Source organism: Python bivittatus, unplaced genomic scaffold (genome assembly GCF_059951505.1).
Source record: "Python bivittatus isolate LINGU-HERP-01145 unplaced genomic scaffold, Pbiv_v1 ctg000980_np1212, whole genome shotgun sequence".
Classification (NCBI taxonomy): Eukaryota; Metazoa; Chordata; class Lepidosauria; order Squamata; family Pythonidae; genus Python; species Python bivittatus.
The window spans coordinates 47,773,394-47,785,396 of record NW_028277125.1 but is presented as its reverse complement, the minus strand read 5'-3'; the positions used below and the strand labels follow the sequence as shown (position 1 = coordinate 47,785,396).

The 12,003-nt window shown below is 39.5% G+C and overlaps 1 protein-coding gene across 1 annotated transcript; it reads right to left on the bottom strand.

Moving 5' to 3' along the window:
- Positions 1-7: 7 nt before the first annotated feature.
- Positions 8-11,994, bottom strand: LOC103049858 (glutathione S-transferase omega-1). Its single transcript, XM_007443115.4, has 6 exons — positions 11,838-11,994; positions 10,635-10,743; positions 8,902-9,124; positions 6,868-6,969; positions 3,072-3,178; positions 8-517 (listed from the first exon to the last, which is right to left on the bottom strand). Exons 1-6 carry the CDS (start codon positions 11,869-11,871, stop codon positions 364-366), a joined length of 729 nt encoding a protein of 242 aa, XP_007443177.1. The 5' UTR covers positions 11,872-11,994; the 3' UTR covers positions 8-363.
- Between the last annotated feature and the right edge of the window lie 9 nt (positions 11,995-12,003).

The following is a 12,003-nucleotide window of genomic DNA, read 5'->3' as shown; positions in this document are numbered from 1 at the left end:
GGAAACCTCATGTTTGAAGTGTTTTTATTCCTGAAAGGCAATAATCAGTTTCCAAACAGAGACAAAGCCAAACTGATGTCTATCCTAAACTGATAAAGAAGGCAAAAAAGTCAACATTGCCATTTTGATTGGTAGAACATAAGGATAAAAAAGGTTTTCTTCCTGACCAATGTTGGGTATTTTTCTTTTGAAGGGAAAACCTTTACTGCAGATAATTATCATTTCAGTCCAGTTATATACTCAATGAATAGCAAAACACAAAACACATGAAAGCTGAACAAAGCATTTCAGATATCAGATGACATGCTGGAGCAATAGCTGCCAATACCCTTTGACATCCGCTGAAAAAACTTTCCATAGTTTTCAGAGCCCATAGTCACAGGCCTCAGGACTATTCTTCAAATATTGCTCAAGGAAGCCCTTACAGATTTGAGGATCGGTTATCGTAGCCTGAACAGCCAGATCTAGCTTCATCACATCAACCCAGCATTTTAACATTGGAGTATGGTCCAAACATCTGTAAAAGAACAGAAAAAGATTTGAGGTAACAGTGAAACTTTGAGGAAACTGTTTTTGGTCATGCTGCCATTAAGGTAGGGTTCAGTAGCATACCCATACTACATAATACAGAAGGGATCCCGGTTCAATGTCCAAATAAAATTGGGAAAGACCTGTGTCTGAAATCCCATCCTCATTAATCAGGGTGGAGAATGTATTGAATAAGATGGCTCAAGACACTTTTTTACATTCCTAAGTGTATATGGAAAGAAATATGGTTCTAAATTTTTGTTGTGTTTGGCCTCCTCCTTAAGGAAAGTGCTACAGATACAGCCAGATAGCTGCAGTTTAGATCAAATGCATTATTTCATTACTTCCAAATTCTATCAGTTCAAATTATAAGGGTTTTCCAGCATATATAACAAGTCAAAATGATTGACTTCCCAAACTTTCAAAGGAGTATCTGAAAAAGCATTGCTGACAATGACCATATGGTAGGAATTACAGTGTTAAAATAATCTAGCCCAAGCTTTCTACTTCCATCTGTGAGCCAGAGGACCAGAGGTCTCTGGTTTGAAACTGTCTCAATATTCTTGTTTGTTCCAAAGCTACAGTACTGTGCAAAGGTTTTAGGCAGGTGTGAAAAAATGCTGTAAAGTAAGAATGCTTTCAAAAATATATATTGTAATTGTTTATGTTTATCAATTTACAAAATGCAAAGTAAGCAAACAAGAAAAATCTAAATCAAACCAATATTTGGTGTGACTCCCCTTTGCCTTCAAAACAGCATCAATTTTTCTAGGTACACTTGCACATAGTTTTTGAAGGAACTCAGCAGGTAGGTTGTTCCAAACATCTTGGAGAAATAACCACAGATCTCCTGTGGGTGTAGGCTGCCTCAAATCCTTCTGTCTCTTCATGTAATCCCAGACAGACTTGATGATGTTGACATCAGGGCTCTGTGGGGGCCAAACCATCACTTCCAGGACTCCTTGTTCTTCTTTACGCTGAAGATAGTTCTTAATGACATTGGCTGTATGTTTGGGGTCGTTGTCCTGCTGCAGAATAAATTTGGGGCCAATCACATGCCTCCCTGATGGTATGGCATGATGGATAAGTATCTGCCTGTATTTCTCAGCCTTGAGGACACCATTGATCCTGACCAAATCTCCAACTCCATTTGCAGAAATGCAGCCCCAAACCTGCAAGGAACCTCCACCATGCTTCACTGTTGCCTGCAGACACTCATTGTACTGCTCTCCAGCCCTTCAGCGAACAAACTGCCTCCTGCTACAGCCAAATATTTCAAATCTGGACTCATCAGTCCAGAGCACCTACTGCCATTTTTCTTTACCCCAGTTCCTATTTTTTCATGCATAGTTGAGTTGCTTAGCCTGGTTTCCACATCGGAGGTATGGCTTTTTGGCCGCAATTCTTCCATGAAGACCACTTCTGGCCAGATCTCTCCAGACAGTAGATGAGTATATCTGGGTCCCACTCATTTCCCCCAGTCCTGTGCTGATGGCACTGCTGGACATCTTCCAATGTCGAAGGGAAATAAACATGATGTGTCTTTCACCTGCTGCATTAAGTTTCCTTGGCCAACCACTGCGTCTACAGTCCTCAGCGTTGCCCGTTACTTTGTGCTTCTTCAAAAGAGCTTGAACAGCACATCTTGAAACCCCAGTCTGCTTTGAAATTTTTGTCTGGGAGAGATCTTGCTGATGCAGTATAACTACCTTGCATCTTCTTGTTGTGCTCAGTCTTGCCATGGTGAATGACCTATGACCTGAAACTGTCTTCTACAACCTCACCTTAGTAGCCAAGTTTGGCTGTTCCTCACCCAGTTTTAAGCCTCCTATGCAGCTGTTTCTGTTTCAGTTAATGACTGTGTTTCAACCTACATATGAAATTGATGATCATTAGCACCTGCTTGGTATAATTGGTTAATCGTACACCTGACTCTAATCCTAACAAGATCCCTGACTTTGTGCAAGTGTACAAAGTGTGCAAGTGTAAAAATTGATGTTGGTTTGGGTAGTCACACCAAATATTGATTTGATTTAGATTTCTCTTCTGTTTGCTCACTTTGCATTTTGTAAATTGATAAATATAAATAATTACAATATATATTTTTGAAAGCATTACTTTACAGCATTTTTTCACACCTGGCTAAAACTTTTGCAGAATACTGTATTAATTTCTGATTTACTAACTCAGAAGAGCAGAATGGCAAGAGACTCATTTAAATCTTACCTAATTCAAAGTATGAACATGGGCATTATCTGTCATGGGGGGAAAAAAATGATAGTCCAAACTGAACAGGCTAATTCTAGTTCAGAAAAATGTATCTCATTTACTTCCTTGAGACAGCAAAGGTAGAAGAGTAATGGACACATTCAAAACAGAAAAAAAGCATGATTCTCCTATTCTCTTTTGCCTAATGACATCACTTCCATGTAAATTATAAATAAAACAAATGGGGCTAGTACAGCTTTCCTGGCAATGATATCCCAAAAGTAACCAGGCACTAGATTTAAGAGCAAAAAGTATAAAAGATTCAAAGCACTTACTCAAGTAACTGGAAGGCCTCCATCCGTTCAAACCATGGCCAGATTAGATAATCAATCATGGATACTGAATTTCCACCAAAGAACTTAGTTTTGTGCTTTCCAAGAATCTAAGAAACAGGAAGATGTGGCATTTCTAAATAAAATGCTAGGCCTGACACAATACTTACAAAACTGGGTAGGGAAATATAAGAAAGATTTTAAAAAATGGTTCGTTACAATTCTTATTCTGGATCGTATGCAAATTGATGTATTTATTTAAATTATTTCCATGCTACCCAATCATGTTAATTCTGGTTGGTATAGAAAAAAAATAAATCCAGATTTTAAGAAATGCAACAGACACAGAGGTGTTAGTTCCATAACAGATTCCTTTCCCCAAAACCCAAAATCTGTTCTGTAAAAATAAACTATTGGAGTTAAAACTAGAACATATGGGACTGTTACAATAAGAATAAAATGAGCTTTTAAAGAAGTTATGAGGGAAAAAATCTTAGAATTGCTTATAAGCAGAAGTAATTATAAAAGTGAAACGAAGTGGAAACAGAAGGTAGAAAGTGGAAAGGGACCTAGGCAGGAATTATTCTGCCTCTGTAATACTTAGGATCTCTCTTATCCAAAAGCAGGACCACCACCTGAAACAATCTTACAAATTAGGAGTATGAAGACATTTTCACTGCAAACAATATCAAGCATGGAACTTCATGAGGCTCAAGCTCTGATCAATTCAAGCAGCTGGTTCTTGGAAGTGTTTTGAGTTCAGATCAGCTGTGTTTCAAATTCAAAAATTTCCCAAAGCTTCAAGAATGCCTGAAATAACTCACTTTGCAAAGCGAGTTTCATGAAATTTTGCCAAGTCTTGCACTCAAACTGGTTTGAAACAAAATGTTTTGCACACCCCTACTACAAATTTACTTCCACTGCTAACAGTCTGCATAGACTTTACTTTCTCCATGCGCAAGTCTAAGTTATCAGGGATGTTCCATCTCCTTTAGAATGATTTAAATTTTAGGGTTTTTAAAAATATATGTTAATGCACCAGTAAGACTTAATTCTTATTTATACTATTTTGTTAACAGGGCAGAATATGGACAGAAATGAAGGCATTGATTAGTAAAGAGAGCTAGCAGAAGAAACAGCCTCAGAAGTATGTTTTCCTACATAAAGAGTAGATGTACTGCTTTCTTGTCTGTCTCTCTTCAGAAAATTGAACTGCACATCACAGTAAACCAAATGTATTTTAACCATGGTTTGTGTTGTGTCAAAATGGCAATTTGGCTTACTCTGAAGTATCTTTCTGGTCATTGAAAGATAGAGTTGGCAGGAAGGGGTTATCTCTAACTATTCTAATGAGAAAGCATAAGTTAAAAATTTCTTCCTGTCCTATGGAAAAAACTTCTCCCACCAGTTGCGTGTAGATTTCAGCTGAATGTAGTTCAACTCCTTCTTTTCTGAATAATTCATTAGTATTCTAACAGATAACAAATATAGTAGTTAATAACATGACCTTTGTTTGCTTAAAGTCTTTTATTTAGCCTCCTTTCAAAAGGAAACACTATCAGTTCCAACTTTTAATGACCAGAAAAGTACTTTTTGGTAAACCCAACAACCATTCCAGTTATTGAAAAGAGAGCTCCCAGGAAAGGGGTATGCCATACCACTATTCCCAAGGAGGAGGAGTAGAAATTAAAACACTCTCTGTATCAATCACCATGCAACCAAAGGCTAGATCTGCAGAGCTAAACTTGCCTATCTTATAAAGTTTAATTAATATAGGTGGTACCATCCAAGTCACTGCCATTATTGGGAGCCCTGATGTTTGAACTGTTATTGTACCTGCACCCCTAATCAAGTGGAGCATGATGCAAGAGGGAGGTTTCTTGCTGGCTGAGTATGGCAGAGCAATGCCTTCCCTAAGCTACCTGCTGATAGTGGATTGTGTAATTCATCTGTCCAGGTGTCCTGTCATCTAGGCTATAGACAATTACCTGTCTAGGGTATGCTTGAGGTATATTCTTAATACTGTGTGCACATTTAACTTGTACCAGGTTCATTCTGTAGAAAGGAAGGGGACTGGATAGAAATCAGGGGATATAATCTTTTGTGTTCAGTAGAATTGAGAATTCTTCTTGGACACAAAACAAAGGTCTGATCTTCACACCACCTTATCTTGATGAAATACGTGCAGATCTCTCACATAGAACACCATTAGTTTGCTAACCTTCCTAGCTGAAGTTAGGAATACCAAAAAGGATGTTAATAGGAATCTGTCCAATACGTTCAAATGGATAAACTGTTAGAATCCTAAAAACTAACAAGTCCATAGGGAGAAACAGTGAATCACTGAGAGTGAGATGAACTTTACATCTCTGCAGAAGCAGCACATGAATTTGGCTTCTGCTAGGATTTCAGGAAGGGAGTCATAAAGTAAGTCCATATCACTGAAGCTTGGGACAATGATGGAAAGACAGCTAAAACGTGATTCCTAGTAATGCTGCTTTGTGGATTCTTTACAGTGCTCTGCCATTCTACATTCTACTGAATCTGTAAGCCCCCTTTCTGTGGAAGCACAGTGGTAAAAACATGTACACCTCTGAGTTCATGCTGGTCTGATTCTCCCTTCTCTTAAAATAAAAATTACTTTTTATAAGTTAGATAAGTCGTAAGACTGTGTCATGTAGCGTCCCTGTAAAAAAAGCAACTTGCCTGGAATAGTCTCAGACATATTCGCCTCCATTGCTAGTCTCAGACAAAACCACATCTACTCAAGTATGAGAATGGCTCCCTCTAGGGGACAGAATCAGGCAACTTCATATAAATTGAAGTTACAGGTAGTCCTCGACTTAGGATGACAATTGGGACCGGAATTTCCATCACTAAGCAATGAGGCAATCCCTCCAGTCCTGGCTGCCGTCATTAACTGATTTCCACAGTTCCTAGGTGAGGCAACTTCCTGCCAACTTCCCACAACCAAAGTCAGTGGGGAAGCCAGCAATAAGTTGCAAGTCCCAGGCCAGCAGGCAGGTAAGTGCCTGCTGCTGGGTGAGGGGGTGCTTGGGAGTGCGGGGGAGGGTCAGGGTGGGTGGGGAGGGTGCATGGGGGTGCACAAGTGGCCAGTGCAGCGTGAGAACAGACCAGTGGGGAGGGTGCATGGGTGGGGGAGATTTATCCCAGCAACTTGCAACCTTCCCTGCCAGCTTCCCCACTGACTTTCTGGGGAATCTGGGAGGGAAGGTTGTATATGGCAATCACATCATTACAGGACACTTGGCAACCGGCCGTAAGTGCAAATGGATAGCCAAGTGCCCAGATCATGATCACATGACCGTGGGGGTGCTGGGATGGCCAAAACTCAAGAGGCCAGTCATAACCACCATCCATTCAGCACTGTCATAACTTTGAACGGTCGCTGAATTAATGTTAAGTCAAGGACTACTTGTATTCAAACAAGACCGGACAGTTTGGTGGCCCTCTATACAAGTGACCCTCTACTATTAGGATCAGACAATAAAAAGCAACATTGTCTTTAAAATGGCTATAACTTATGAGGACAGAATAGAAAAGTTCACCAGTCTAGGCCAATCAGTATACAAGGAATGCAAGGAACTCTCTACTTCATTCTTCTCCAACATCTCATGTCCTCCAGAACTATTGTGCCTACAATTCATAAATCTCCAAGTCAGCACAGTTAACAGGATTCTTAACATATCTGGAAGGCACCACATTGGGGAAGGCTGCTGTAATTCATAATGATGTTTCATTGCTTGCTCTGAAAGAATTAAGGTCATTAACTCTTTACCTCTTCAAGCTTGAGAAGCTTTTCCTGGTACTCATTTTTCAGTGCTGATGTATCTTCCCCATTCTTGATAGCCAGTAAATGCTTGTGACTTATTGGAGGTAGCTAAGTAAATAAAAAATGGTACATTATCAAGGTGTACAAAGGTATAGCATTTTCATTCAAGAAACAAAAGGTTCCTGTGAGAATATAAGAGACAATCTCATTATCATTAGAGAAGACAAATTGTCCTTATAGACAAAAGTGGATCATATGGGTTCCAGATACAGGTAATCCTCAAGTTATAATGGCAATTGAAACCACGATTTCCATCTCTAAGCAATGCGATTGTAAAGTGCAATGTCACATGACCACATTGCTTAGCAATGGCAATCCTTGCAGTCCCCGTTGCTGTCATTAAGCGAGGATTGCGGATCATTAAGTAAGCATCTCCTTGCCACTTCCTGCCGGCTTCCAACAACCAAAGCCAGTGGGGAAGCCAGCAGGAAGTTGCTATTCCCAGGTGGCTTGCAAGCAGGCCAGCAGGCAGGTAAGTGGCTGCTGCCGGGTGGGACAGGGAGCAAGGGGGTGTGCGGGTGGCTGGGGAGGTGCAGCACAAACGTAGCAGGGCTTGGGGTGGCTGCTGCTGGGTGGGAGAGGATGCACAAGTGGCAGAGAAGCATGGTGGAAGAGGATGCGTGAGGGGCAGGGGAGGCTCCCCTACTGACTTTGCTTGTGGAAAGCCAGCAGGGAAGGTCATAAATAGCGATCACATGACCTTGGGACACTGCAACCGTCATAAGTACAAGCCGGTTGCCAAGCACCCACATTGCAATCACGTGACCACGGGAGTGATGGGATGGCTGGAACATAGAGGACTGGTTGTAACCACTACTTCTTCAGTGCCCTCATAACTTTGAATGGTCACTGAATGAGTGGTCATAACCGAGGACTACCTGTATTTACTTAACAACAGCTCCTATAGATAGTCCCAAGATCATAGCTTTGCCATCCTTTTCAATAAGGCAGCATTAATCACATCCAGTATAGCTTAGAGTTATGAAGCATTCAGAACTTAGGAAGAATTTTTTAAAACCATGTACCTTTCATTTACCTTATATGAGATATGAATGATAGTAATGGTTCTCTAAAGTACTCCCTGTTTATTCCTTTGTTCAGATTCAGACTCATCATATTGCATACACTTTACAGGGTAACAAGTTATTCTTCCAAAAGACCTTTTATTAAGCAAACATAGAATTTTCATGGAGTGATCACAAAATCTTGAATGTGTTCTTCAAATGTTTTAGTAAATCATCTAAGGCAGTGTTCCTCAACCTCAGCAACTTTAAGATACGTAGACTTCAGCTCCCAGAATGCTGGCTGGGGAATTCTAGGAGTTGAAGTCCATACATCTTAAAATTGTTGAGGTTGAGAAACACTGATGTAAGGTATCAACACAGACATGGAATGACTAATATTTGGGAAGACAGAAGATGAAACACAAATCCCTCAACTAACAAACTCTTTGCCCTTCACTATACCACTCAGATTGAGGCTGCTCTGAGTCTGGTTCAAAGAGTATAGTTAGATAACAAAATCCTATTTTGCCTCTCCACCTAGAATTCACAAATCTCCCAGAATCACTACAGACCTTTGACCTATTTTCCCAACTTTACCTCATATATTTGTAATAATGCTTCTAATCAAATTTTCACATTTTAGGCTGTATTTCTGCAAGATATCATAGAGAGTACATTATAGCAGAAGAAGCTAGGTTTTGAAGCACTGAGTCCCTCATAATTTAAAGCTTAGATTACCACCTGGCATGTGATTGCATTGCCCAGTTATCTTAAGATGGTTCATTACCTTTCTTCCATGAATGAATTTCTTCTTTTGTAGAATTCATTTTGCCTATTCAAACACATATAAAGCTTCAAGGAAGAAGAAAACCATATTCTCAAGCAGATTTATCAATATATTATCAAAATATCAATCTATTAGTTTTATTCTAATCTTCCACACTAAAATGAATTTTCTGCTATGTTTCAGTAATACCTTGGAGAAATAGTCCAGGAGCATTTTCTGATAAGCTTTTTCATAAGGGTCCACAGGGTACAACTTCTTTTCTGGGTAAGCTTCATCCAAATATTCACAAGTGATTGGAGATTCATAGATCAGCTGACCCTTGCTTGTTTCTAGCACAGGGACCATTCCAAATGGGCTCTTCTCAAAAAACCACTCTGGTTTGTTTTTCAAATTGATATTAACAATTTCATGGCTAAATAGAATGAGATGAAGAAACCACAAGATTAATTCTTTCAACAGTCTGTTACTAAAACAGTCTGTAAAAATGAGGTGGTTCAAAGCTATGACTAGTAATTTCCTACTATATATAGTTTGCAAAATGCGACATGGTAATATAACTCTTGGAAACTGGAAGAGAAGATTTTTAGATTCTGATTTTATGGATGCATTTGTGTGCCTCTATGTAAGGCTGTCTCTGCCCCATCCAACCAGAGCAGTTAGTGCCTGCGGCTTGCATTTGCAGTCTGACACTATATTCTTTTCTTTCTTTCAGTAAGGTTTTGGAACAAGGATTCAGACCGTGCCCACCCTATCGGATCTCATGGGATGGCTACGAGAGTAACCCTCTCTTGAGTTACTTCACAGTAACCTTTCCCTAAAGTCTAATCACCATTTATTAAGGTAATGGTAAAACAAGCTTCATCTTTTGGTAGCACCTAGCTGATCTCAGAAGCTCAACAGGAGCAGTCTTCATTAGTATTAGGTTAAGAAATCACCTGGGAATTTAAAAAACCCACCCTGGAAGAGCAAAGACTAATCACTTTCATTTTTTTTTCAATTCCATCTTTATTATTTTTATAAATAACTCAAGATGGCAAACATAGCTAATATTCCTACTTCCTTCTATTTTCCCCACAACAAAAACCCTGTGAGGTGAGTTGGGCTGAGAGAGAGTGACTGCCCCAAAGTCACCCAGCCAGCTTTCATGCCTAAGGTGGGACTAGAACCTGTCTATGAAGCCACCAGAAGTCAAGCTCATCTCTAGACACCTGACTTTATCAACTTGTATGACATGGAGGACAGTTTAAAAAAAAAAGCATGTCCTATGATTGTCCATACAAAAAACAGCTTACCAATATAATTAAATAGACCATAGGCACATACTGACTCACTATGTAGAAAGAGAGAGGGGACACTATTAAAAATATAACCAAATGCCAAATTGCCTTGGAATCCAAAAAAGGAATGTAACTTAGTCAACTCTATGCCTAAAATACTACATTGCATTCGAAGACCAATACTCTTTAATTAATTTAATTAATTAATAATTAAAAATAATGCAATCAGTTCTGACAAGATGACTTCCAATCAGCAGCAAGAAATCCTGCAAATGGCCAGGAAAACAGCATATGCTGATATGCAGCATAAGATAGGCAATCAGAGCCACAGAAATATTTGTCAGGAATTTACAACAAAGCAACATCCACCTTCCATTAAGTTATCCATCAACTTCCCTATTATATTTTTAAATGGGTTCCCAAGTGAAATCTTTCTGGAGCAGAATCCCCTATTTAACTGAGGAACAAACCTGAAATTGAAAATGTTATTATAGCGTAAAAGAAGGCAGGTAACATGTCTCTTGGAAGACAATTTTTATAAGCCCAAATATGTACCAAATAGCTGCTTAATTTTCAACTAAAAAGAAGTTTGATACTTTTAAACTAAGTCCAAATGAATATAGGAGACAGAGTATCTGATCATACTTGATTCCTTTGGCTTTCAGGACGAGTCGTGTTCTCTGTGCAAAAGGGCAGTAACGCATACTGTAGAGACGGATGACTCCTTCAGGCACTGGCCCTGGAGCAGCGCTTTCTGAAAGACAAGTACAAATCTCCAGTCAGAATTAACAAAAACTAGATTCTATGCTGAAGATAAACAATAAGCCACGCAGAAAATAGGGCATGAAGGAGGATAATGTACAAAAAGGGAAAAAAGGGTAGGAAATAAAGAAGACTCTGGAAACAAGTACTGTCTATATCAGTGTTGTCCAAACTTGGCCACTTTAAGATGAGTGGACTTCAACTCCCAGAATTCGCCAGCCAGCATGGGGAAAGGCTGGCTGGCGAATTCTGGGAGTTGAAGTCCACTCATCTTAAAGTGGCCAAGTTTGGACAACACTGGTCTATATCTTCTTACTATACCTGGTCATTATTGTTATTCATTCCAATAGCTTATTTTATCCAGCCTGTCTTCATACAATATGCTAAGCCTGTGGAATGTGTTTATGGCTCAGTGTATTGTACAAATTCACCCAGTGTGTTTCCTGTTCAGTTCAGTCTGTTGCAGAAATCCAAACAAAGTTAATTCAGTAAACCAAGATTAAAAGTACCCAAACTTCATGTGTTTTATGAGTACAAATATTTACATTTATTTTGTGTCACAATAGAAAGAAATGAGTGCCAAAAATACAAGCATGCTTTTGTTAAGAGTAATCCTTATTGGCCAAATTATAAGCAATTTTGTGCACTCAAGTTTAATATATGTTAACATGTATACAGTAAATATATTAGGGTAAAGGCTGCATATATAAATTTCACTGAATTCAACACAAATTTACAGAAGACATGTTCTGCATATGCATTCTAAAACACATATTTGGCTGTACAATTTTAGAAGTGTAGCACTTTTTATCCTAATAATGATGAAACCCATTCATCTCCTCTGTCCACACAAGACTGCGGATCAGGGGTAACATCCATAACGGCACGATACGCCCCGAAAACCACCACTGCCTGTCATCCCCCAACTCCTGAAAAACGGTAACCAACCGACATCGGAAAGGCCATAGAACAGCCTTTACCGAACCGATGACCATACCAACTCCCACAGCGCTAGAAATTTAGGATTGTCTTAAACCAGCTGAACTACATAAACGTGGTCCTCCCCGAATCAAGGAGCTTTCTCACCTTTTCCTAAGCTTCTAGCGAATTCTCCAGACATCTTTCTTCGTGCCACCAAACAGAAAACGGAACCAGAAGACTATGTCGGAATTCTCCATAAGCCTCCGCCTTTTCTCTCCACCAGCACCTCGACACCGCTTGGCTCCTCCCTCTTCATTACTATGCCCCGCCT